This window comes from Melampsora larici-populina (assembly GCF_000204055.1).
Source record: "Melampsora larici-populina 98AG31 unplaced genomic scaffold MELLAscaffold_2, whole genome shotgun sequence".
Classification (NCBI taxonomy): Eukaryota; Fungi; Basidiomycota; class Pucciniomycetes; order Pucciniales; family Melampsoraceae; genus Melampsora; species Melampsora laricis-populina.
Genome location: NW_006768766.1, coordinates 3,396,562 through 3,424,091, shown reverse-complemented (window position 1 = coordinate 3,424,091; position 27,530 = coordinate 3,396,562). Strand labels below are relative to the sequence as shown.

The window sequence follows — 27,530 nt, the reverse complement described above, 5'->3', positions numbered from 1 at the left end:
AAAAAGCGTTGAATGAGAATCGCTCCACCTAGTGGCGTCTTGAAGGACAAAGACTTGTCAATATAGTTCAAAAAACCCTCCAATCAAGATTGTTTTGTTGTCCGACTGATGGCAATAGCACCACGGCAACCCCATAAGGGGATAAAGGTCCGTAGGCCCCCCTTTTGGTCTTATAATTTCACCGCGGAAGCTTTCCTCTGATGTTCCAAAAATGAGAAAGGCGGAGTTCTTGATGTCTGGTACCAAAAATCAAGCACCTGACAACTGCGCTGGGTACATATACGTACTTTTGGTATGCCCAGAAACCTCTTGTCTACTGCATCCTCAACTTTTAAATTTCTCATATCAATAAACCCCTTCTGACTAAATCCTCAATTTCTTTTGTGAATCAACTTGTGTTAGCTTCTCTGATATCTTTCAAAGCCTAACAGTTGTTTGACACTGTAGCACTTGTAATGATGGTAGTAAGGCGCTCAATTGCTTACTTGAAGTACCACATTACAAACGCAAGAGACTGGTTTGGTAGGCTTTCTCATCACAGCTTTTGGACAAGTTACTTATCTTTGAAGCTGACTTCATTTTTTTCAAACAAACAACAGCCGCTTGCAATGACTCAACCCTTGGAACTACCGTGCAAACGCTTGGAACACACCCGATGGACCCGGTTACCTTTCGAACACCTTCATTGCAAACCAAGTCAACTCAGACTTGCAGTGACCCTTTTCGTACACCAGAACCCACCCAAAGCGATGTGTTCAATTTTTCTTACCCAAGTAGCTTCTCAAGTGAAATATCAGACGACGGCCCGCTTGCTCCCACACCAGGTGATCCCTTCCTTGCTCCTGGCTCAACCAATAACCGCGAGCTTGAATTTTTGGGTACCAATCACAATAACACTTTGATTGACCCTTCATGTTTCCTACGTACGTTTGAAAAAGATCTGTACACTTTTTGTAGAGCCTTCTGGAATATAACTCTGATTGGTGTGTTCTTTTTGTTCTGTAGGTACAGCAAATTGGTCGCCCGCTTTGACTTCCAGTGGTATTAGTATGCTATTGGATGCTGCTGATGTGATATGTAGGTCTGATACTTGATCTCTTGACCTGTCTTTCAAATACGCATACGTCTTTTATAATATGCAATGCTTGAGTTTATTTTAACTGATTTGTATTACTGTCTTGGCCGTACCTTTCACACTTTGGGAATCATTCCTCCAGCTCACTGGCACGCTGACAGCCCCATCACTCACAAAAACCGAGGCAGAGCAGAAGTTCTCATGGACATTGACACTGATCAATTTCGAACTCATGGCTCAGAGAGATCTTCTGTTGAGAATGTCCAGAAAGAACATAAATTCATATCTCCTCTACCAACTCCTAGCTTACATATCGCTTCTGGAGTCCACGATCAACTGCAATCATCATCAAGGCACAGCTCAGAATACACCACTTTTGGAGCTTCTGACAAACAACATAGTCGATTTTACTCACTCAGTCGTTTTCAAGATTCTGGATCGGGCGTTTTTAATCAACTTCAATCACACTCTCTTGAGAGCTCTGCTTTTGAAGCTGGTATGATAAGGTATCACCCATACCCCAGTTATAGACACCAAAATTCTCCTCCTGGAATTGTCAAACAGCTTCGATCACGTGGCGTAGAGAGCTCTTCTATCAGAGCGGGCATCAGAAGGGATAAATTTAGATCTTCATCACCTCCTCTCAGCTTACAACATTCTGCTTCTCAAGAGCTTCTGCTTCCTCCAAATGATCACATGTTTGAGGGTGATGTGCCTTCAGCGGCGGAATTTGAAGGATCTGAGAATGGAGGAAAAAAAGGTTGGTTTGTGTTTTAGTTCTTGAGCATTGATGGTTTATATAACTGATGTTAGTCTTGATTATCATTTCAATAATTTGTATTGGCCAATTTCTCTCTTTGAATTAGTCTTGACCTGCAAGATAGAGGAAGCTATGCCATCCATCTCCAACTGCGAGTGTAGGCTCTCTGCCACACATTCTATTTTGGCATCTGCGCTTGGACCCCTTGAAATTCTGCTTAAAAGCAACACATGCGATGGATATAAGTATAAAGAGACTGCGCATATTTTTTTGAAGATATTTGATGAAGTTCGAGAGGTGCAAGGCTGTGTTGGACATGTTCACAATTGCCCAAATTCAGAAATCTGATTTCATGTTCCCTGTGCTCGTCAAACTGTTGAACTCCTGTCTTCAATGTATATATCTTTTCTCACTGCTCTTTACTGATGAAATTTCACTGTATATAGTCTTTGCATACATACTCTTCCAACTCTGAAGTTTTCATTTTGATTTTTTACAAATTAACCTCCAGTTTTTCTTTCTCATTCATTCTTAAGATACAGTTAATACCATATAAAACTACAATGAGTCAATCACAAGATTGTTGTGAATATCACAATTCAGTTTTTTTTGCAAGTCATGAAAGCGGAAAGGGCACTTTCATTCAAGGAAGATTTTTCATCCAACAAAGACACAGTAAAGATAAGACAAAGATGAACATGCAAGACCAACAGTAAGCTAAAGCACTTGAGGTTTCTGATTTATTACTCTTTGAGCCTCTCCCAGAATCCTGATGGGTACAGAAAGACCGCCAGCTTCAAACAACTGCTCCTCAGATGCCAACTACTAGCTTTACACTTGTCCATGACCGGATCTGCAGGCAGCTATTTGAACCACACTTTATGTAGCATACTGTCATCCTACCACAGAACCAGTGTGCACCTCTTTAATACAGATCAGTACCATGTACATACAGTTGCATGGCTGTTGCACCTGGTACTAGCCCGGATAGCCTAGTGGCCAAGGCAGTCTAGCATGTGTCCAAGCTAACACTGAGGTCCAAGGTTCAAATCCTGGTCTACTAGATTTCTTTGCTAACCTGTAACTCTAACAGGATATGAGCCCAGTGTGTGCTAAGCATACTATCAGAAATGCCTGTGACTAGCCACCCCTTGGGTGCCCATCACCCTAGTCTGGGGCCTGGGGACACCTGGTTAGAGCCAAACTCTCTTCTACATGATCATACATCAACATCCCCCCATGATCTGTGACAATGTGCTAGAGTACGTGACATGTGGCATGCTGCTATGATCTTTTGTTGATGTATGATCATTTACTGATCCATGCTGTGTACACACATGTGACTTCATCACTCTGACTGGTTGTATCCCAGATCAGTACTTTCATACATGCAGTTGCATGGCCATCACATCTGGTACACACCTGGATAGCCTAAACTGGAGGTAAGATAGGAATGATGGACTCCAACAGGTTGGAAGGTCCAGGAAGGGAAGATTGGGGTAGCAGAGCAGTCACAGGGTCAGAGTGTGTCAAGGGGCACTGATGCAACTTGATCAACTCCAAAATAGTGGCAAGTCACCCCATCATGGCCATTGTCTCTGATGAAGTCCAGGGAGGGTTTGATCAAAGTTTGTTGAACCACACAAAGAAAAGTCAAAAGACATCAAGCCCAGTGTGCATGTCTTGAAAGAACTTGTGAGGGTAGTGACTCTTTAGAAGGAGGCTACACTCACTAAAAGGTGGTATTGGGACTAGATATGTAGTGAAGTATAATGAATATTATTATATTTCAGATTATAACTAGTTACAAGAGAAAGGGAGGATGATAGGAAGGTAAGAGGAATATGAGATGAGGATGAGATGAGTGGATAATACTTAAACAACTAGGAGTCTGCTGGGACAAATCCTGGTAGACTAAATTTAGTTGACTCTTAAAGAAGAGTTTTGATTTACTACTATGTAAGGGATGAGACCAGGATGGTTATCTCTTAGAGGTCACCAAACTGTTTGGTTATTACCTTGGAGGTCACCAACCTATTGGTTATTATCTTGGAGGTCACCAACCTAGTATAGAAACTACTTAGGGGAAGTGGAGGATCAAGAAGGGGAATGTATAACTTACTTGGATCTAGTCAGGAATAATCAAGGTAGTATAGAATGAATCACTAGTATTACTATTTGTAATACTCTTGATTTTTATTCTATTGGAACTCTTGATGGTTCTTTAGAAATAGGTATGTATAAACTTAGTTTTTCCTCTGAGGATGAACTGAGTTTTGGTTTATATATTCAGCTCTCTAAACCTAATATTGTGATATACACAAGTGTTACAATAGTAGGTTTATAATTGTTATTTTTACTATTTTTATAATTAATTACACTTAATGTTGTGTTCAGTAATCATTAAGTGTTTTATGCAATATAAGCATTTTTAACTCTTGATACTGAGTTATGAGATGTTACTATTGTTTTTGTATGTAATCTTATATGTTACATATTATTTCTTGAGTACGTATATATGTAATTAGTGTTGTATACATATGTTATTACATGTTACAAATGTTTCTAAGATATATGTACATGTAGAGATGCTGTATAAGGTGTTAGCTGGGGTATTGGAGACCAGAGTCGCGGTGTATGAAGGTGGTGACAAGAGAGGGGGGTTTAATGGCATAATTGGAGAGGGAGGTGGTTGCTGGGGCGTTGGGCTCAATCATGGCTGAGCTTTGAGAACTGTGGTGACCTGAACCTTGAGCCTGGAAAGCTCACCCTTTTGCTTGGCTTCACAAGGAAGCCCGGGACAAGGCTCTGAGGTATTGGGTCCATGTTTCTTGGGGCGCTTTGAAGATCTTGTCAAGCTGGTACCAGTTGGAGTATTGATATGAGGCCTTATGGGAGACCTACTTCCCTTTACCCTTCAAGGATTGAGTGAGATTGGGGGATTCCTCAAGGGTGGGGCCTCTGACTCTCTCAAGCAAGATCTGTTTATGTTTCAAGGCTTGGGTACAAGGGTCCAGAGCTGGTGTTTGCTCACATGGGGATGCCTCAGCATGGGGAGATGGTGGGTTGAGTTCAAGGTAAGAGGGTACAGGATACACATGGGCGGTAGAGGAAGGAATTGGCAGGGCAAGGGGGGTTGAAGCCTTCCAATTGTCCTCAGCAGAGCTATGGTTTGAAAGGAATAGGGTGTTCAGAGGGGAATTGATCAAATCAAGGTGATCCCAGGTGTGAGGGTAAGGTGCTCTTTAGAAGTGCTCTAAGCTCAATAAATGGGCAAATAGTAGGTTTGATAGGAAATTTCAATTCTTTATTTCAAATATGTAGTAATTACAATATGAAATAAAGAAAGGAAAGAAAAGGAGGAAAGGGGGACTTACAGTCTGTTTGGACAAATCCAGACAGACTACAGTTAGTTGACTCCTTAAAAGGAGATTCTAATAATAACAAGTGTTATAATTAAGAGATGAAGGTTGGATCCAAGACCTTCCTTTAATCTTCAATTAACAGATTTAAAGGGTGAGATAGAGATCACCAAACTGGTTGTTCTTATGGTCACCAACCTGAAAGTTCTTCTTAAGGTCACTAACCTGGGGCTGTTAGAGGTCACCAACCCAGTTTGATTTCTACTTGGGGGACGTAGAGGTTCCAGAGGGATGTGAAGGAATGTATTACTTACTTTTAATCAGGAAGATGATTAAAGTTGTAAGAAGTTTATCACTAGTCTTATCTTTGTAAGACTCTTGATGTTTACATATACATGTTATGTATGATATGTAATTAGGGCTATTGTCAGCCCTGAGTACATATACATCTACCCAAAACTAACCTGTAATAGTAAAAACACCATGTATAAAATCAATTACATGTCACATACTGAGCATAGACTGTATGTAACATGTAATACAATGTATCAAAACCTTTATTACATATACACAAACCCGTAAAACAACATGTAACATGTAATAAAACACCATTTACACCTCATAACTCAGTGTCAAGAGTTAAAAGCGTATAGTACATGTTACACATGGCATGTATATGTAATTAAGCATTACTAGTAATCATTATTGACATACAGTAAAGAGTAACCCTAAACCAATGTAGTGATAATAACAAATATCACTACAGTTAGGTTTAGAGAGGAGAGTATATAAACCCCTCCTCTCTCAGCCTTCAGAGATTCCCCGCAAGCTTTTATTACACACCACTTTTAAGAACAATCAAAGTTCTACTGAAGTAAATATCAAGAGTCTTATACATATAAGACTAGTGATATCTTCACTACTTTAATCTGTTCCCTGATTAAAAGCAAGTAATAATCTTCATCCCTTTCTCAGGATCCTCTACTTTCCCTAGGTAGAACTCTAATAGGTTGGTGACCATATAACAACCCAAGGTTGGTGACCATATAACAACCCAGGTTGGTGACCATAGAATAACCCAAGGTTGGTGACCATAAAAACAACCCAAGGTTAGTGACCATAGAACAACTAGTATAGTGAACTCTACATCACTCTTTAATCTGTCAACTGGAAGATTAAAGGAAGGACTAGGATCCATCCTTCACTCTCTATAAATAATATTTTATCATTATCCTTCCCTCTCTCTCTCTCTCTCTCTAATTCTATTCTGAATCCCTTGTAAATACTTTTATATTTGCAATATAAACTTATTTACATAAATTATAAGATCCTACTAGCCCCATTAGTGAGCATTGAGTACTCAAGAGAGCACCCAACCCTCACAGCTATGACAGAAAAAAAAAAAAAAAAAAAAAAAAGAAGAGAGGGGTCACGGGGCGTCGCTGGTACTAGCCTGGGCCATGCAGATAGTGCCTGTATTGGGCTGTATTGTTAAAATAGGACCAAAAACGCCAGGGCAGGCTGGCGCCCTGATAGGCCCGGGCCCGTGGCGGGGCTTATGGTACTCTGTAGGGCAGCCTTGGATGACCCGGGGCGTGTACCGCTTGCCGCCAGGAAGTCATTGGGCAGGCTTGGGCGGTTGGGGTCAGGTCCGGGTCATAGCCCTCTATGTAATATAAGCATTTTGACTCTTGACACTGAGTTATGAGGTGTAAATGGTGTTTTATTACATATTACATGTTGTTTTAAGTGTACATGTATATGTAATAAGTGTTTTGATACACTGTATTACATGTTCCATACAGTCTAAGCTCAGTATGTAGCATGTAATTAATTTTATACATAGTGTGTTTACTGTTACAGGTTAGTTTTGGGTACATGTATATGTACTCAGGGCTGACACCAGGGGGGGACCATTCCCCCAGGAGAACTGAGAGGGGAAGTGTCAGGTATAGCATTGACACAGGGGTCAGGGGTGGAAGTGGTGGCTTCCAGTGGCATATGAAGTTTATTGTGGAGGGGCTGTTAGTCTCAGGAGAGCTGAGAGGGGAGGTGTCCTGCAAAGGCTCAGGGTGGGAGGGGCCAGGGGTTGCATTGGTTGAGGAGGTGGTAGTAGATTTCTGTGACATGTAAGTGTAAAGCTCTGTGTACATGGGGCTTGCACTGAGTTGAGGCTTCCATCTAGCCAAATGTAAGGCACCTGATCTGCAGTTTCAATACACTTCAAGGCCAATTTGAGTGAGTCAAATTGGGCTCAAAGTGTAATTAACCCAATCTACAGTCTCAATACACTTCTAGGCCAATTTGACCTACTCACATTGGCCCCAAAGTGGATTAAGACCCTACCTTGAGGTCTGAGTGAGTCAAATTGACCACAGAGTGTACTAAGATTACACTTTGAAGCCAAATTGACTTACTTGGATTGGCCCCAAAAGATTTACATACCATCAGTGTGGTGTGCCTTCCATTTGGCCAGATGGAAGGCACCGACCCCAAGGCAAACCTGAGGTATGTACATGTCTGGGAAGCCATGAGGTTGTGTATAAGGGGCTTACACAGGCTCATGGCTTCCATCTGGATGGAGGGCACCCCCCTTTGTATGTAGCTGTAGTTATTTGTAGCTCTTGTGTAGCTGTAGCTATGTGTGGCTGTAAACCCCCATGTGCATGGCACTTGCACGGGCCCATGACTACCAACTTCCATCTGTGCAGAAGATACTTGTAAGGTGTCCTCCTTATATGGGTAGCTGTCATTGAAGGTAACCAAAAGATGTGTAGACACATTGATACATAACTGATGGCTATGTAGCCCTCTTGCCCCATGGACACAGGCTTCCATCTGGCCAAATGGAAGGTAGGCATCTCCTACCTTTGTGCTCATTGGACTTGTTCTTTTGATTACCCTCTGCCTAGGAGGTTGGGATTGGGTGAGGATGGCCTTATTACACCAAAGGAGTTCCTGCTTACTAGTAGCTACAATATTCCTGCTTTGGAAAAATGTCAACAAAAATTCAACCACAGCAAAACCGGCTATGGATTTAGAGAGTTTTAGCCCTTCCACAGATATCCTGGAAATCCCCTCCAAGTATTATATAGTCCAAGTCTCAGTTCCCATAATTAGGGACCATAATAATGGAATGATTTCCTGATTTAACCACCACGGAACCATTGAGCCGTCAAGCTGTATCAGATTGATTCATCTTCCCCTTCATCAATATTTGTTCCCTTACCATGGCAACAGTCAAGAAAGCAAGGGGTTTTTAGCCAAAAAAATCCTAGCACCAAATAATTTCTTTGCCCTCAGACTATCCTGCATCTTCATCTATCTGTCAAAATAATTGATTTTGTAATTCTATGATCTGGCCAGCAAGATTGTCATGTTTTTGTTGCAAAAAGAAGAAGGATGCTCCTTAGTCCTGAATGCTCACACATATGATTGTATGTTACCAATTTTGGAAGCTGTACATGATGAAACCTAACCTCATTGAAGATCTGAGCATATCATAGATCATTCAATAGTATTTGACACTCAGGTAGCTTTCATGGGTGCCACTGGGGAGGTGGCAAGAAGATATATGAGAAGATCTTGAGCCTTAGAATGTAGTGTTATCTAAAAGTGTAACACAAAAAAGTATAAGTTGTGTTGTGTGATGAAGAATCTTACACAGTTTAATCAAGTCTTGTCTGAGTAGGCAATTCCATTCTGGCTGTGATAAAATCATTCTTCTTCAAAGGATGTAAGTGGATATCCAATTGTATGAGGAAAGGAAAAAATGAGCTGATTTTTAATTAAAGATCAGGCTAGCTTGAATGAATGTACTCAAGGATACAAAAGGTGGATTAAAGAAATGAATGGTGGAAGACTCTGGCCTACAGAAATGAAAAGGGTAAACAGGCTAGAAAACAAAAAAAAGTGGAGTAGTGACTCCACCATCACATGGGAGAAGGGATTGATGTATCTTCAGGCAAAAGCCCAATTCGGCTCTTGTCACTTGACTAGTTTCTACAAGCTTTGTCAGATCCATATCATTGAAGATATAATCAAACAACTCAGCTTTCCTTTGCATTTCTTATCGTTATCTCATGAAGATATTGAGATGTCAGAGAAACAGTATGTGCTTCAGGCTTCACCGGGAAGCTCACCATTGTCCTCTAGTTCAAGGATTGACCACTGAAAACAATTACATCTGGTCAATACATCATGTGGAGATATAGCAGATGCTGATCTGATTGGTGTAGGTCACTCACTGAATTTCTCAAGCTAACCAATGACAAGGTTGGTTCTGTTATTCCAAAAGTACCGGCAGGATTTCTCATGATGGCAATGTGGCCAATCAGATCTCGGCTATCAACTGTGATGAGGGCTTCATTCCGATCATACACCATGGTCGCATGGAGCTTTGGATGATCTTGGTAAAAGTTCTTGATGGAATCGGTGGCATCCAGAGCAGCAAATGGCTCAACCACCACAAAGGTTGTTGGGATTACTGATGTTCAAAAGTGAGTGATGATCTGGCCAAAGTGATGCTGATTGTTCATTTTAAATTCAATCAAGCTGTTCCTCTGATCTACTTTCTTGGATCCAAAGGACTTGCCAAAGAAACTAAGCCTTTTAATAGTCTCAACAGAGTTTTCCAATGTATTACCATTGGAAGTCCTGGGATCCATGAAAGTGCCATAGCGTCCATCGAGGTTGTGATTCAAGTATTCTAACCAATATTGATATATGAACATGTCTAGAGGCTGTGGTTGAGACCAATGGTATTTTGGAACCCCGGAAAGCTTCTCCAAGGTTTTGATTTGGACAGATTCATCAGCTCGATTAAAGTAATTAGGTGCCTTCTTCATCACAGCCTGGAAAAAGCTTCGGCGAATAAAAGACTGGCAGATTGTTTTGTCGATATCCTCTTTGTAAAGTTAGTATACCATAAGTTAGAACTCATCCTGGATTCATAATAAACTTCAAATCCCAAGTTTGAATAGCTCACCCAAATGATAATTCTTCCTTATCTTGACCATGATTCCATTTGTACGTTCCCCAACAAAAGTTCCTGTACTTACTGGAGGTCCATAGAGTGTTGCAATCTGGGGCATATGTTGAGCAATATGTAAGTTTGGCTTGATACTCACATCAGGCCAGTGAGCCATGAGGTCCTCTTGATATGTCCGTAATTTAGATGATAAAAGATTTCCATCATTCTGGCTGAAGGTTCGAGACATAGACAAGTTGGCGATTTCAGCTACCTGTATTATGCTTGCAGACATAAGTTGTCGATCAGGATCATCAGACAGTTGGAGCTCAGGGATAAACGAAAGAACCATATAGATCGTGTATAAAGAGAGCCATTCCGTAGCTTTTGGTGTGCCAGCACTTTTCATTCCAATTTTTTTGGGGGGACGAGTTAACCAAGTTGGAGTGACTATGTTGGCAATACTTTTATGTATATGATTAAGATCAGATGTGGTCAAGTGCTTTGGATTCAAAGGCATTTGCTTTTTTTTCTCATGCTGGCCCTTGGGTCTTGTTTGTTTCTTATTTTCACGTTGACCCTTGGATTTTGTCTGTTTCTTCTTTTCACGCTGGCCCTTGGTTTTCCGCCCCGTAGCTCATTGGATTGTCTAGCGCCTCGTATGGTAATATCTGAATCACTGTTACTTTTGGCCTGACTAGCATTCATTTTCCGCTGACGTAGCACGCGATTACGGATGGTTGGTAAACTAGTTGATGTCGATGCAACGGGTTGAGTAGGTCCGGCGGTTCTTAGTGCAGTTGGATTTGCAGTGGAAGCAACCCGTCCTGAGCGTCTTGGGATTGGTCGGAGGGGTCTGAATGGGACATCTGCACCTGAAGTTGAACCCAACCGACTGGAGCGCCGTGGAAGTGGCTTGGGAAAAGTTCCAGCTATCTCTGTACTTGAAGTCGAATTTAACCGTGTAGAGCGCCGTGGGACCCTCTGGGGAGCAGCTACAGCAGAGGTTGAAACCACTTCATCGGGCACTGTGGCAATTAAAAATGTGCCCTTTTTTTTTGGGCGGCCAGCAGTCCCTGCCGTGGGTAGTCCACGAGGCCTAGCACGCTTTCTGTGGAAAGTTTTGTTGTCAGCAAATCCTATCAAAGTGGTCTGATTAAATGGCTGTCACTCACCGCCTGACAGTAGCAATTTGCACATCTTTTTTTTTGTTCCTAGAGGCTGAGCCTTCAGAATCCAAAGGTGACGGAGAAATTTCTTCAAGACTATCGTTGAACAAGGATGATGAGGTAGTAGGAAGACCATCGGATGATTCTGAGATACTAGCATCGGAAGACTGGCTTTGAGGGAGGCTGAATATAGATGAGGCTGTGGAGTGGTTGGAAGCGAGTGATGCAGTTGATGTGCAGAAAGCTGGATCTTTGTTCAATATAGAGTTGCTATCCGCTTGATGATGTATAGTTTTTGCATCCGCAGAGGTTTGTTTTGAATCCAGAGCACTTCCAGCAATAGCCAGCCCAAGACACTCGTTTGCATGGTCAGCAAGAAGACCCAAGATTATACAATGCATGACGTCGACAGTGACGAAATTTATGGGTTGCCAATAAGGAAGCTCGGACAAGACGGTCCATCGAGTTCCAAAGGTGGTGAATACAGTGTTTTGATCACCCAAGGTTTCAGCGTTCATCCACTCGTCAGCGTGCTGTTGATGGTCAAGCCGTGGAGGCCATTTACTTGGATCTGTCTGTGATATATCACGTTTTACAAGACCACAATGCACACAGAAAAGTGTTGCCGTCGGAGATGGAAACCCTGCCACTTTTCTCATAGCCGGGAGATCAGCAATGATAGGCCATATAGCAGCACGAATACAACGGCCATTAGGGTACCTTGCAGTTGCTGAGAAGAAAACACCCCGCCACAACTCTTGAAATTCATCTACTAGGGGACGCAATAGGTGATTGAGTTGTTCGACCTTGGGTTCTCGAGGGCCTGGAATCGTTCCAAAGAGTACTAAATTCTCTTGTTTATATCGAATTTGCGGAGGTAGATTGAAACATATGAGAAGAATATTGCCCGTCGAGATGTTTCGCTGTGATCCTTTTCCATGTGGTTGGAACCAATCGACATACAACCCAAAGACCAAGTTCCCAGTGGTTGAAGTGAAACGCTTTCCTTCACACTCAAAATTTGTCCACATTTCTCCATCCCAAATATCACACATGGGAGCATTGGGGGGGCGGGTATGGAGCAGAGAAGCATCCAATTCTTCCTCGAAAACAGGCAATAACATCATTTTTGCAAGCCAAATTTTTACAGACTGATGATAAAAGATTCTAGATGCCTTTCTTCTTGTTGAACTAGTAGTGTAAAGGTTTTCATTACATTTGCTACGTCGCAAATCCTGTAAGCTATTCCTGATCAAATCAGGGTTCTTTAAGAAACGTAGAGCATCGCATCGTGATTTGTATTTGTTCTTGTTCTCCGGGTCCGGCACGCCATGCAAAGCAAAACACCGAGGGCAGCACAGTTCAGCTGTCAGAGGGACATCGAGGTTGAGCATGGTGAATAGCCTGGGGACCGTAGTTGGTATATCGTCCCAGTAAGGACGTCCGCTGTATCCATGCTCCAGTGCGCATTGTTTTGCCTGTAGCTTACTGAGATGCAAAGAATTTTGACTTTGATTTTCATTAACATGATTGATGATACTTCCATGGGCAACCTGTAGCATTGAAATGAGTGAAGAAGGGCGAAGGAGATACACCTCTTGCATACGAAAGTTTTCTGTATTGAAATGGTTTGATGATGATGTGCCAGGGTCATGAGGACCTAGGACTTGCTCGGGGACAGCGGTTGGTGAAGCATTTAGTCCATAGGAAAGGCGGGTTTGCTCAGAGTTTGGCTGGATTTCGTCTCGACTGGGGTGCAAATGTGATGGGTTAACCGTGCCTGATCGCAGTGGGGGACGGAGGATTTGTGACGGCAGCGTTGTGGTATTAAGAGATCCTGAGGGAGGCTTAAAATAGAAAGAATCAGGTTTCTATTGCAGAGCTGTCAGACCATTCAAACTCCGTGAAGATCTTAGGCTTACCATTCCAGAGCTATCTTGTAGACTACTACCAGAGTCTTTTGACCCGCTTGTCAGAGTCCCATTCCACTCAAGTTTTTCCTCGTGAGCCTTTCCACTGGGTTTAGATCGTGGTAGGCCTTGGTATGTTGATCCTTCATACTCAAACTGTGACGTTGAGCAATCCTTGCAGAGGCAAACGTGCAGTGCTCCTAAAAAGTAAGATGATGACATTGGGGGTGACTATTGGATGAAGGGTTTGTTATTCAGCATATAATGATTACTTGACACGCCTTTGATCATATTTACTTCTGTCACATATAGGTTCTTAATGTTTCACATGAATGTCTATATGTAATACACACATCTGATTAAGAAATGTCTTCTCCCATCTCAATTTACATACCTCTTGACAATAGTATTGTTAGTTGTGACCTAAAGCCTCAAAACGCGCAGAAAGGTTCTTATTGATTGGGGTTCAAGAAGCCCAAAACAAATCATGAACAAAGCGCTGTCAATGGATTTTCACATGTGCCAAAAAGAAAAAAGAAAAGAAAGCATATGCTTACTTGAGAACCTCATGTCCGTACCATTTCCTGATCTTGCTGACTTTGAAGTTGATTTCAATTGTATCTTTTGTTGAATCTGAAAGCTCATTTGAAGTGAAATCTTTGATTTGCCTTTTCAGTTCAAGGCTATCATAAGAAAAACTTGGGCCCAAATTCAAAACAAGAATGTAGGAAACAATTTTATCAACTATCAGAAAAAAACAAATTTAAAGATAAGCAACGTCAATGAAACTTGAAAGAATTTAATTTCTTTCTTGGTTTATGGTTGTGCATCCTTTCTTTGAAACACAAGAAAGTAGTTAATGGCTGGACCTCTGATCAAGGTAAAGTATTTTTTTCGAGTTTTGGAAGGATTATGTGGATCGTTATGTTTGAAGAAAAGGCATCACATATACTATGTTATCTAAAAGCAACTCATGAGGTGGAATTGAATATGGTCTTTTGAGAAATCAATTCACAACTAGATTTTCAAAGCAATGGGGATACATATTTACCAGGAACCTGAAAATCTTTAGATCTCACTTTAAAGAGATTCGATTTGGATATCTTGGGTAGAGTGAGAATCACTTGAGCGTGTAATACTTGTTAGGATACCATATAGTTTGAATTTCATAATGATGGATAAGTTACAAAATATGATGATAAGTTCATATAGACACACAGGATCGCTTGTAGGTAGTTGGATCTTCGAACGATTTGAAACTCAGCTCAAACTATCTCGCATCAAGTTATAACGGCTACATATCAAATCAAGATGGTTGTGGGACCAATCAATTCAAAACTTCGCGTAGCGAAGTTCATTCGAAGCTGATAACTTTGGGAACCTAGATAATTTGATGATAATCGGCCCGACTATACTGATCGCATTGCATTCAAAGCAAGGTCATCAGAAGTAAATTTTAGGATAGATTGTGAAAGCGCAGAACTGAACAAAACTAACCATATCATCTGCTTTGAATAGTCATCAGTTTTATTCATCATCACCATTAAAGACAATATTGTCGTATCCTCTTATTCCGCTCGTCCATTTCTTCCTTTCAGAATCTTCATCTTTCTCTTCATCAGGTTTCTCTTTTACCTGTGATGATTTATCCTCTTCGCCATAAGTTTGGGTTTTTCTTCTTCTTCAATTAAAACTTCTTCCTCTAAAGATCCAAAATCATTGAAAGATTAGTATTCAAAAAAAGAGAAACATGTATTTGAGCAAAAATTAGACAAACCTTTGTCAGTCCAAAGATAAATTGGCACGACTGTGGAAAACTCAGAGTTGCAATTAGTTCTTTGAGTTGTCAATCTCTAAATACTCAGTAGCATCATGTTTAATATACCTATAGGTAGAACAACAACGTATGTAAGTCCAAGTATTCCAATGAGAACAAAGAATAGAAATAAAATGAGATGCTTACAAAGTGATCTCAGTACTACTACGTGAAGATTTACCGCGAGGATCTTCTGAGGTCTTGAATTCAGCAGCATCCACATCAGATTCAGAAACCCATTGATTACCATCTGATTGGATTTACATGAAACCAAAACTCTGTCAGTTACTAAGAAAGAAGAATAAAAGTTATCGATCTTACCAAAAATAATTGGTTAAAACTCCACAAAGGTCATCGATTAATTTTTAAGCTTCTATTCCTACCACTAATACTAACAAATGTGATCAATGAGGAATCAGGATTCCCACATCGGAGTTTCATATAACTCAGCAATATTATGAAACCCTTCACCTTGTTTTGCAATAAAAATCACTACACAATTCGACCAAAAAAAGTTACACTCAAATTTCTCAAGTGGTTTTTTGGATTTCGACAACGTAAAGAGCTGATTTAAGGTACCTGTACAGGAGACTTTCGAACTAATGAAAAAACCAATCAAGAAAGTTTATTAAAATCTTTTAAAAGTCTTTAAACTATTGTTTTATTTTTGATTAAAAAACTTACTTTATTTGTTTAGAATCAAGTTGTAGAATCTTGGCATTAGACTTTTTCCAAGGCTTTGGAGAGGGAACGATTTTATCAACTAAACTAAACAAAGAATTAACCTCATACTTCAAAGAAAAAACCAAAACAACCAAACAAAATGAATATATCGAGTTCAAAAGGGTTTGTTTTGAATCATACTAACTATCATACTAGTCATACTGGTAAAAGTTGAACCGCGTCCGCAGGCAAAACCTGATAAAACTCCAAAACAGTACTTGTAAATTGAAGGTTTACAGGTCCATCAAGTTTAAACTCAACCCTACATGTTGAATCGATCTTCGTCCCGATTGATCAACTTTGGAGAGAAGGGAAAGAAGAGCGAAAGTTAAGTTTATTAATACACTAAACTTGACCTTTTTCAATCATACTTTCAAATAAGTTGAGACGATTCTTTTGTTTTGTTTTGTTTTTTAGAAGTTAGCACATCTTCAAAACGTTCTTTGGGCAGCAAGAGCAGAAACCAAAACCTTAAAGGAAGAATTATCATCGTACTAATCAATCAGTCTGATCCCAAAAAATTTCAAACAAGAACAATCAATGGAATTAACACCACCTCAATCACCAGGCTCACAATTAGTAGGAATTTCAAGATTCAGCCGACCAGCTTGAAGTGAAATCACAATCCTCATAATAGCCAAACCTTTCGATTATGTATCTGAATCCGATTCTGAGTCTTTTCAATCACCCAAATTCGAAGTTGGCTCTGATCCATCTCCGATTAAATCCAAATGTCCAAATTTATCTCACTGTTCCAAATTCACCAACTTTTCTGTCCTGGCACGATCTTCATGAGGCTTTGATGCCTGTCATGGGTGTCTTATGTATCTTGGTTGGATTCTTACTGATGAGGTGATTTTTATCATTGATCTCAAGTGGAAAAGATGGTGAAACATGAAAGGAAGGAGAAAGCTAATGATATTGGAAATAATTTCGCTTCAAAAATAGGTTCTATGGTGTATATGAAGAAAGGGTCAAATTCTTTAGAAAATATCTTTATATTAACTTTGCACTTGTTTTAATTACTCTAAGATATCCTTTCGAGATGATGATCCTATCAGCTCAACACCATAGAACTGTCGTTGAACAATGTCTATCACAATTTGTTTCTGCTGATGGCAATAATACTGAAGCTCCTTCGAATGAATCTAAAACCCTTTTTAATGCTTGGACTTCGGCTCAACTTGGGATTTGTGGTATCTTATAGATCTTATCTGGAATTAGTGGAATTTGTTTTTGTTTTTGTAAGTTAATTTCATCCACTCAAACCCAAGGTATTTCTTCCGAAAAATGTTAACGGTTTCTATGTTTTCTCCTCCGAAAACTGAAATTACAACACCGATGGAGCCAAGATCAAAGAAATAATCATTTGAGGTACCGATCCATAATTTCAGCAGTCTGAACATTGTTAGCAGTAAGAAATTCAGAAGAGATTGAAAGGAGAAGTTAATCTAATGATGAAGGAGTACTGAGAGGGATGAATGGAGTAGTTAAAGGAGGTAGTAGAAAAAAGAATGAAATCAAATGGAAGCTGATTTTGAACAAACCACAAGAAGAACAAGAAATTACTGAATTAAAGTCACACCATAGAGGGAGTGGAAGTTCTGATGTAGAGTTTTATAAAAAAAAGCTCCGCCATGTTCAGTGATCAGGAAAGACCAAAAGGTGATAGTACTCATTAACTTAGTGCTTCTAAATCAATTCTTAAAAATTCAACTTCTAGGTACAATTTAAGTTCTACTGTTGTTTATTTTTATGTTTTTTTGGTAAGTAGGTCTGGTTTTGGATCTCATATTTTGAAGAGGTGGAAGGTCTTGTGTTGAATTGATAGAATTAGAATAAACGGATTGATAAATTCTGTTTACATTTTTTTTCTTATATCATATCATTTTTGTTTTTCAATAATACTTACTCTATCTACTCTCAAATCACTTATTTTTCTCTATTACATGTCTGTTTGTCAAGATAATTTAGTTCATTCATTTATGGATTTTCTAATAGGTCCAAGTTTATTAATGTATTTTAAAAATGAAATAATTGAAGTGCAGGAAAGCAAAAGAGAGGAAACAAAACAAATATTGATGAGGAAAGTTGAGGCTGAAAGTGAATTTGAATTATCAAATGTTTGGAATGGTAAAATGTTTAAGCAAGATGCTTTATTAGGAAACATCACTTTGATTTATGTAAGCTTTCATATTTTTTCTCTTTCTGTCAATATCATCTTGAACTGATTGTTCTCTTGGTTTTGGGTGTTGGTTATTGGAAATAATTTTGTTTGGGTTTACAAGTTGGCCTAATATTTGTCCATAAGAATTACATAATGTGTGCAATCAGTAATTGAAACATTTCCTCCCTCCCCTCAAACCTCACAACCCCACATCCCAACCCACAAAAGACCTAAACAATTTGTATTTTTTGAAAATATAAATAAATATCAATTTGATGCACCAATCCAACCAATTTAGTAAATCAAGATAGACCAGAAGCAAGAATCCAATACTTGAAACATTTTTCTTCATCCATGATAGGATTAACAGGCATTTATGAATCTATAAAAAATGTGCAAAGTTTATCAAATTTATATTTCTACTTCACCCAATTTAAAACCAACAGAAGATTATTTACTTGATCACTATATGTAAGCTCTTCTTCTTTCTTGTTTCTCAGTGATACGTCATTCATCAATTTATGAAAGATCCCCTTTCAATTTCAAAATGACTGATTTTGTGGTTTGGTTTTTGTTTTAGTAGTGAATTCCCACATGTTGAAAAACATCCACTTGAACCTTATGATAAAGATGAATGAAATCTATATACTTTATCAATTGCACCTGGGTCTTTACTTAGGTCAATTAAATCAGATTCTGCTTGGATCACTCAGCCTTGGATTTATGTTGGGATGTTGTTTTTGACTTTTGCTTGGCATAAGGAAGAGCTTCATACATATGAGTAAGGCCTTACCACCACATTGTATTGAAATTGATTATACTTCAAGTTGAATTTTGACATTTATTTGAATTACCATCATTGGGGTTGCACAAAGAGTTGGTATAGAGTCCCAGGAAAAGATGATGTGACATTAGAATTTCCAATGAAAGAACCAGCCCTGGGATCATTTGGACAACAAACTGATGTAATGTATCAATTGATCACCTTAACATCTCCAGGTCTATTGAAAAATCAGGAGGAAGAACATATGTTTTTGATCAAAGACCCAATGAATTTTCAGTAATTTGTAACATTTCACAATTATAAGTGAACAGAAATACACAGCCGGAGATTGCAAGGCGCCAGGCTTAGTGAGTATGGGAATATGAAACATTCACAATGTGTTTTTCTGAGTATGATAAGATGTTTGTGTGATTTTGGAAGCCACTCTTCAATAAATCATTCACAGAGACTAATGGTGATGACAATTTTTCAGATACTGATCATATCTACATGAAGGAATAACAGGAGCATCAACCAATGTGGGCTGGTGATCAGTCGTGCTAGTATTAGTAATATTCAAAGATTGATCAAGAATGACTAAACGACATCAAACTGGGTTGAATGTGTTTTAGGCTATTTTAGGATCACTTTGAATGAAATAATCATTCAAACTTTCAAGACAATCAAATCGTTGATGATTATGTATGTTTTGATATTGATTTAGAATTAACAGTAAGATAATCAAAAAAGATAATTAAAAAAGTAAATGAATGGAAAAACTCTCAAGTAACGTTCCCAAACAATTTGTTGTTTTGTGTAAATAGATATTCTGATTTCAATAATGAAATGAATTTAGATACTCCTAGATACTCTTTGTATTCTGATTTTGATAAATAATCATAATCTTGAAGTTGAAGTTTGTTTGGTTCATAATAATGAGATAGAGGTTAACGTGTTTCATTTTGATATTTGTTTTGAATGGAATGGAATTCTTTGAAGAACACCCTGAGGAATTGAAAATCGTTGCAAGACATGCGACTTGGTAAGTTTGTTTGTATGAGGACCAGGTAGGAGACAACTCGTAACTCATCATTCAGTAGTGACCGGTGATTGGTCTCAAGAATGACCGAATATACATATGGTACATATAAACATGGTATGTAACCCGGATTGAAGATTGAGATTTTTTTTTAAAAAAAGCTGTTGGTCAACCGGCTGCTTTTGCTTGCGGTGATGATTTGAGATTATTAGGAAATATCCAAATAGCTAAACCTACTCGATTTGTTAGGTAAGTTTATTCATTTATCCCAATTTTCATCAAACCAAAGGACTCATTCGTCGTAAACCTTTTGATAGTGTACCAAGAGTATTAAACTGAATCTATCATGCAGTCAACGCACAATTAGATCAACCTGGTTTCAAAGGAGTCTTAGCCCGACAGGCTTTAACAAGTAAATTAGATACATTGAGCTCTACTGGATCAATTTATCATCCGTTTTGGGATCGAATCGTATTTAAAAGTTCTGGAGTTTCTTAAAGTGGCTTTTGTAACTGATGTTGTTGAAGGTCTGTAGGACATCTGTTGTTTTTCTAACTTTTGCTTGTTTTGAGTGAATAGAATGTTGATTGATGGGGCTTCTGGTTTTTTGGGGTTCAGATGGAGTTCAGACTGAGAATACGGGGACTACTACTGTGTGTTGGGCTGATGGTCCTGAACCTGCTGGAACGGTTGGAGAACCACAACAAGTTGGAGTGACATTTAAATTGGGAGACAATATGAAGGTAAATTCTGTTCGGATTGCCATGTTGATTTGGGAAGTTGTTAGATCTCATCTAATCGATCAAGACTGTAGATCTTCTCAGGCTTCTCGATCTTTTGAACATCCAATTGGAAATGGCTTGGGTCAACATGGAACTCTGTGGTTCTGATTCTGATGTAAAGGTTAGAAAAGAAATTGAAGTTAGGTATCATACTCCTGAGGAAGCAGTTGTGTAAGTGACTTTTTTCTAATCTTTCGGATTGAAAAATTTATGTGTGCTTCGTTTTTGGCTAGAATCGGACCGGCTTGTTGGTGGTGAGATTATTGAAGGAGCAAGATTAGGGAATTAAGTTTCATTTTTTACACTGATTCTTGATTTGTTGAACGCTATTTGAAGAATATGATGTGTTTTTTGTAGATCGACAAGTGACTGAAGATGCAAGAAGGATTGCACGAGGTTCAAAAGATTATATTTCATTAGCTGCGAAGGAGTTTTTCGATTGCAACTTTCATACTTCTTATATGGGTACATAAAACTCAAGTCCTGAAACACGTAAAAGAGCAAATTAGGATTTTAGGTATGGATATAGGGGCGTATGTACTCACAAAAAAAGGACCTTCACATGTTTGAAAGAAGCTTGAATTGATCTTTGATTTCTGTTTTTTGATAGGTATCATTTGGATGTACGTATGTATACATTTGTAACTGCCATTTTATTTCTTTTCACCTGAGTAACTCTTCGTACACCACTTTTCAACCAAATCCATGGCGGTACTTCAACTGAGATTCTAGCTTTACAAAACATCTAAGTCGGTATTATCTGTCTTCAAAGTAGTATATCCGTGCAAATCTTTATTGATCTGATGTGGTTGGTTTGGTAGGTTCCGTAGGCCAGATTCAGAATGTTATTGAGTTATTAGTTCGCTCAACTTACCTTGGATTGGAGGTTTTGATGCTGGTTTGCCAGTCGTAGGTAGTGCAGATGTAGACGAAAGGCAAGTTTTGATTGAATTGTAGTTGATCTGGACAATTTCCCAGACTGATATACAGTCTTTGGGGGGGATGATTTTAGTTTGGAAGGTTATATGACCAAATATGATTGTTCAAGTGCTGGTATAAATCCAATTGGTGGAATTAGTAAAACTGATTCAAAAAGTTTTATTGGATGTGCTGAAAAGAAATTCGAAATACCAATTTCGAATCAGTTGAGCAATTATGATTCCTGTTAAAAAAATGATTCAAAAAGGATGTGATGGTAATAGATTATACTACATATCATGTTGGTTCTTCAAATTCTTCAAACAGTCAAATCGCTTCACAAGGCTCTCAATTCTCATTAAAAGATACTGAAGTGATCACTAGTCGAAGATTTTTTTGCCATGGTGCTGTCCTGGATTGTTTGAACTTTGGACCGGTGTGGACCCAATCAATCTATAAACACCCTAGCCTAGATTCCAACACATCTCTTTGTAACATTTTGACCTACATTTATTTAAGTGGTAACCAATCCAGTCAGATTGGTTAATGAACCAGGTTTGGATTGCACCAGGGCCCAATTTGAACCAGTCAACAAGGGTCTGCTCCTGTAAGCGCCCTGGCCTGGTTTTTTAGATCCTGAGTGACTTCAGCTATTTAAAAGGGATTCTCTCATAGCTCCTTGCGTATTCCAACCTGACCCAATTGAAATCTTTGTGCCTCCATATCATCCTTGGTGTACTATGCCATGATTGTTAGTCTATTCCAAATGTTTCCTTTAGTGCTTCCACAAACCTTTCAAATTCAGCTGTTTTGCATTCTTTCCTTCAGGCTTTGAAATCTTTCCTTTAGCGCTTCCGCACGCTTAGGAAACCTTTCAAAATCAGCTGTTTTGCATTATTTCCATTTTTTTTGGAATTTTACGGTCTGCTTCAACATAACTGGTCAAAACCTGCAAGCCAAGTGTTTATTATTGAGATACCTTTTTGACTGTTTAAACCCTCAACCATAGCAATACGTAGATTAAAATCTTTTCACGTTGTTAGAATTCCTTTATATTGGATGTTTTTTGTTATTTGAAAGATTCACTTGTATTGTTATCCGTGTCAACTGAATTATCGTAAAAAAAATTATATGATCATTATCAAACTATGAAGAAACTATGCAACATCTCTATACAGGATTTTATCCTTTGGTAAATCAACTAATGGAGTGAAGCCCATTGAAGAATCTCAACTTTTCAGAATAACCATTCAGACTACAGCAAGGGGTGGCTTATAATTAAACCAGGAATTCAAGTCAGTCCAAGAATCTTTGATACCAATGATAATGTACAATGTATGATCTTCACCTCAAATTTTGAGATAGGGAAAGATTTGTCTCTTTTCATATCATGCTCTTCAAAGTAATCTCATGGAATTCTAATAATCTTGAGACTGGCCCATATTCCTTTCACTTCTTCAGTTAGCCGTGGACTACTGCTCAACCACGTCAAGGACTCAGTTCTGAGATTAATGAAATTGTATGTAGAAGACAACACAGAATTTGATCTCATGTACCAAATCCTCTTCTGCATCTACCCACTTGCCTTCAACTTCACGCCTCTGGTCTAGCTCCAACTCAGACATCTTTTAGGCCATTGTCCAGTTATTTAACTTAGTGAACTAGTTGGTGTCTTATTCTTTATCCATCACTGTTTGGCACATCTCTTAAACAAAGGTGCCTCAAGAGACAAACGGGAAGCCCAGAGATATGTGTATATGGATTTAGAACTTATACAATCTATCAACAATCTATCATCATGAAGAATGATGACTAATCCTTTGTTTTACCAGAACTATCGTGGATTTACCGAATCATTTAGAACTTTATATGGTCCGTGCCAAAACTCCTACACTTAAGTTGTTTCCGAAATACACAAACGTGTTGATCTTTCAATATAGGTGCATTTATTTCAATACGTCTATGATTGTATATGAACTTGTTTTTCTATACTCTCACTGATGACTATTGTGTTTAATTGTTTTGTTTAGTTTGGTTATTTGCTGCAACAAAGGATTTGATCACATTTGACTACAAGTACATCACGTGCACAAAGAAAACAATTCCTTTGTCATGGATTGGCACTATACTCCCCACCGCCGAGTCAAGTAATTGGAAGGAATATATTCCTGTTTCAACTCAATCAATAAACATAAGTACTGACCATTCCCGAAACTCATTTTCCCAAACTTAATCATTGATTTCTCAAGTTTCTTCATCTTGTCGATTGTTGATATAGTACGTATGAAATTCATCTATTTATAGATCATAGGGCTGGATTGTCTTGATCATTTCTCTGACGCCTGTGAACTTATATCTCCTGATCTTCTTGAATAAATACAGTTACGTCTGCATTGGAATCCTGCAGGTGATACTTATTTCAACCTTAAAATATGACTGAGTATCATATGGTGAAGGTTAGTAGGGCATCAATCTTTATATGAACAAGTATGCTCAGTACCAATCTATTGACCTTGGCTGTCTTTTTGCGTACATTCTATCTCCTTCCAGACTCGGGGCACATTCAATTGTCATCATTGGCTGTTTACGTCTGAAGATATGCATGAACCTGTCATTGCCGTCATAACTTTTCAAGATGACCATCACGTACATTACCCACATCTTGACCCATCAAGGCACAACTTTACATCAAAGTGTCCGCATGTGTTCCAGATACACAGACAAAGAATTACAATTGGGGCGACCGACGAGGCTGCAGAAGAACTGGTTGTCCATATGAGTGACTCAGTACGCACCATGTATGCCGGATGGAACTTGGAGTGGGAGGTAAGTTCACACCATCACTCAATTACTTGGTTTCCTTGTATAGAGGTGATCTTGATGTTCATGCAAATCACCATTTTGACGCAACACATGAGCCTTACAGTTCCACGTTAACAGGCCATGCGGGAGTGTTGCTCAGGTCATCAGTCAGGGCAAGGTCACTTCACATGTCAACCCAGTTGAATGGAATACTATCGCTATAGGAAGACCACTGGAAGTAAAAAAATTCCTCGATGAAGCAGGTGTTGTTGTAAGTCTGCATGCTATGCATACAAATTCTGGAGGAACATTGAAGCTTTGCCATGACTTGCGAGCACAGGCACTTCACTTCACAATGATATGGTCCCGGAAAGACCCAGCGTCAGAGTTGGATGCTCTGAAAAGAGAAATGGCCCAAATGCGTGCCAAAATGTTTGAAATTTTGAAATCAGCCTCAATCGATACCAGTGTTACTCGCCTGGTCTTCCATTCAAAAATTAGCGGAACTGCAAAGCATTTGTATGTCTGTAGTAGCATACTTGAACATATTGAATACTTTCAAAAACGTCAGTATAACGCCTTTCATTCTGTCTTTCTTGTACAAATAAAAGAACACACCTGATTTGTTCAGGACATGGTGAACCACACAGGCTACTCGCCAGAATATTCTGAGACTCAACATCTAGATAAATCGGAAAACCATGATGACGGGATATACTGTGACGACTCCAATGAGGAGTGGGATAGTGATTCAGACGATTTTGAACCTAAAAAGGTATGGAACCATATGCTAAGGTCATTTGAATGTTCTCTGAAGTTGATCATGATGACATCTATCATCAAAGAACACTATCTTCAATGCAACCATTCATATAAAAGGCATCTCGTGAGCTCTTTTCATGTATACACTCTTCTTGAAAGATACTCAGTGTGATATTGTTTAGGAGACAAACATATCGGGCCTTTATTCAGTATGCAATGTGCGGGTCAGTCAAGATTTCAAAAGTACTGCTCCACTTCATCCTGCAAATCTAATCTTTTTTCTCAAACATAGAGCTCTATATTTTGCACCTCTACAATCTCAATACCAAGAATATTGCAAAAAAAACTCCCTCCTAAGTTCAGAGATCGGACAGCTACATCAACAGTGGGCCGAAGCTCACTGCACTACTCATACCAATGTAGAAGGTTGTAAGACTCTCACAAGTCCAAAGAGTATGTATCGCTTGGCAGATAGTAAGCCAGTCTCTACATTGTTTCTTTGAGCTGTGATCTATAAAGAATTGCTGATGCACATTCTTCTGATCAAATCAAGCGTTGATGATTCCCGAACTTAAGAAGATATGCCACAAACAAATCATCGACTCCCTAGACAAGAGTAATGTGATGTGCGAACTCCGGAGCACACTATTTGAGCAGCACCAAGGACTTCGTTTGTCAGCCTACGATGCAATGTGCACAAACTGGCATTCATTTCCTGCCTCTGAGATTTCTCGTCTAATCAAATATCTACCTAAGGAAGAGTCCATTATTGTGATTGAATATATACAGATATATTCATCAAGATTCTTGAACTTGTATTGATCAACTCATTCATCTCTGGATCTTTTTCTGATCAATCTCCTCAAATCCTGGATACTTTGAAATCGAATTGGGTAGTTTCTTGACTCTGAGCCAACCATATCTCCACCTGAGAAAAACACATCCCACTTCCAAATTGAAAGACTAGGGATGAACGTTTTGAGAAGCTGCTTCTTTCCTATCGCTATTCGATAGACCAGGTCAACATCTTAAAACCCAAAAGATGAGCTGCCCAATTGTTTCAGCTTTCGGTTTTCCCTTGACTGGGTAAATCTACTCCTGATCATTATCAGCAGAAATCGGAAACCAATATGTTTGAGGTGTAAAACAGATATCACGATCACAACTGTAAAAGTCACACTACACGGGGGGCATTAGACCATTGTTGCTTGATTCATAAGACTGATCCTTAAAGTCTCTAGTAAGTCACGATAAGTAAAACCTTTCAGCCAAATTACTCTTGAAAACGTAACCTTTCGTCTTTCATATAATTCAAAGAGTGGTTCAAGTGCCAAGTTTTGAGTATAAGCTTCTTCTAGTCGATAATAAGATGCAGCAGGATCTTCTGTCATTTGTGGTAAAAGTCTCATTCTAAAAGGAATCCCTAAGATTAACATCACAGCCTCTGCAAGATCACAAAAGAATGGAGTTGAATTTGATGAAGCATAATCTACAATCAAGACAAAAATAGTTTGAGTTCCAACCTTTTTTGAACTTTGTACGATTGCAGCTAATTGATTATAAAGAAATGATCAGCTGAATGGACTACCAAAGCAAAAATACCTCATTGCAGGTTTCAACAAATCAGCATGAGGACCTTCTTCATCACTTGCAAATGGTCTAGTAAGTGTTGTACAAGCAGCAGCAGCCCTACCATTAAATGACAAAAATTCTTCTACTGTTTGTTTAATCGCTTGTTCATCTAAATGAATCGTTTCAGGTGTATTTGCGAATGGTAATTGAAAAATTTGCCAAAACTCTTCCATACCGGTTTGAATATCTAAATCAAATGAATCTTTACCATCTTCGCTATTAATTCTAGATTGAAGAAATGGATATTTTTAGGATTTAAAGACGTTGATACAAGTGGTGTACTTACTGTGATACGTTCGAATACATTGGCTATGGCTATTTCAGAATGAGCAGGTGTTTTAGTTGACTAGAATAATAAAATAAAAGTTAGTAAACTTGTGATCAACTTACTTTTCATGTGGAGTTTTCTTTTCGGATAGGTGAGAGCGTAGCGCACTCTGAATGGAGCCAAAAGCTTAGTGTGCGGTGAGAAGTCAAGTAAAGGTCCAGGATTTTGTGATGAATCATTGCTAGACTTGAGTAACTTCAATTAGAATAGATTCGACTGAGATGATGTAAATCCTGAAGAGGCAATACTGAAGGGTGGAGTACGAGTGGACGGGTCAGCTACGCATTGTGGACAAGTGACTGAAGTTGAAAGACGCGATGGCACTGATGGTCTGGGACGTGAACGAAGTTGATTTGGAGGTGACAAAGGACGAGGATGAGGTTCATTAACATAATGTTCTCTTAAATAGGTTCCAGGCATGGGATGATGGTGATGATGGTTGTCTTCATGATTGATTGATAGGATGTGGACCAGGTGGGATTTCATCAGAGTAAGATTCAATGTGACTTGAAAAGTTACTGAGGATTGCAGGAATAAATACATATGTACTTAA

General features: G+C 38.9%; 6 protein-coding genes across 6 annotated transcripts; 4 read left to right on the top strand and 2 right to left on the bottom strand.

Annotated features, from left to right (window-relative positions):
* Positions 1-211: 211 nt before the first annotated feature.
* Positions 212-2,183, top strand: MELLADRAFT_59307 (uncharacterized protein; the record flags this gene model as incomplete). The annotated part of the gene is made up of 6 exons (XM_007404507.1): positions 212-292; positions 432-522; positions 600-923; positions 1,006-1,077; positions 1,218-1,835; positions 1,942-2,183. The coding sequence occupies 6 exons, from the start codon at positions 212-214 to the stop codon at positions 2,181-2,183; spliced, it is 1,428 nt and encodes a 475-aa protein (XP_007404569.1).
* Positions 2,184-15,075: 12,892 nt separating this feature from the next.
* On the bottom strand, positions 15,076-16,416 carry MELLADRAFT_102047 (uncharacterized protein; the record flags this gene model as incomplete). The annotated part of the gene is made up of 5 exons (XM_007404411.1): positions 15,076-15,130; positions 15,209-15,311; positions 15,533-15,660; positions 15,746-15,824; positions 16,359-16,416. 5 exons carry the CDS (start codon positions 16,414-16,416, stop codon positions 15,076-15,078), a joined length of 423 nt encoding a protein of 140 aa, XP_007404473.1.
* A 1,926-nt stretch (positions 16,417-18,342) lies between these two features.
* Positions 18,343-19,015, top strand: MELLADRAFT_89351 (uncharacterized protein; the record flags this gene model as incomplete). The annotated part of the gene is made up of 3 exons (XM_007404508.1): positions 18,343-18,422; positions 18,631-18,732; positions 18,829-19,015. 3 exons carry the CDS (start codon positions 18,343-18,345, stop codon positions 19,013-19,015), a joined length of 369 nt encoding a protein of 122 aa, XP_007404570.1.
* Positions 19,016-21,427: 2,412 nt separating this feature from the next.
* On the top strand, positions 21,428-21,704 carry MELLADRAFT_89350 (uncharacterized protein; the record flags this gene model as incomplete). The annotated part of the gene is made up of 2 exons (XM_007404509.1): positions 21,428-21,444; positions 21,548-21,704. 2 exons carry the CDS (start codon positions 21,428-21,430, stop codon positions 21,702-21,704), a joined length of 174 nt encoding a protein of 57 aa, XP_007404571.1.
* A 2,545-nt stretch (positions 21,705-24,249) lies between these two features.
* Positions 24,250-25,839, top strand: MELLADRAFT_89349 (uncharacterized protein; the record flags this gene model as incomplete). The annotated part of the gene is made up of 8 exons (XM_007404510.1): positions 24,250-24,279; positions 24,380-24,526; positions 24,572-24,821; positions 24,906-25,030; positions 25,135-25,141; positions 25,200-25,241; positions 25,312-25,491; positions 25,571-25,839. The coding sequence occupies 8 exons, from the start codon at positions 24,250-24,252 to the stop codon at positions 25,837-25,839; spliced, it is 1,050 nt and encodes a 349-aa protein (XP_007404572.1).
* Positions 25,840-26,210: 371 nt separating this feature from the next.
* MELLADRAFT_89348 (uncharacterized protein) lies at positions 26,211-26,955 on the bottom strand (the record flags this gene model as incomplete). The annotated part of the gene is made up of 3 exons (XM_007404410.1): positions 26,211-26,550; positions 26,620-26,874; positions 26,936-26,955. The coding sequence occupies 3 exons, from the start codon at positions 26,953-26,955 to the stop codon at positions 26,211-26,213; spliced, it is 615 nt and encodes a 204-aa protein (XP_007404472.1).
* Positions 26,956-27,530: the final 575 nt, after the last annotated feature.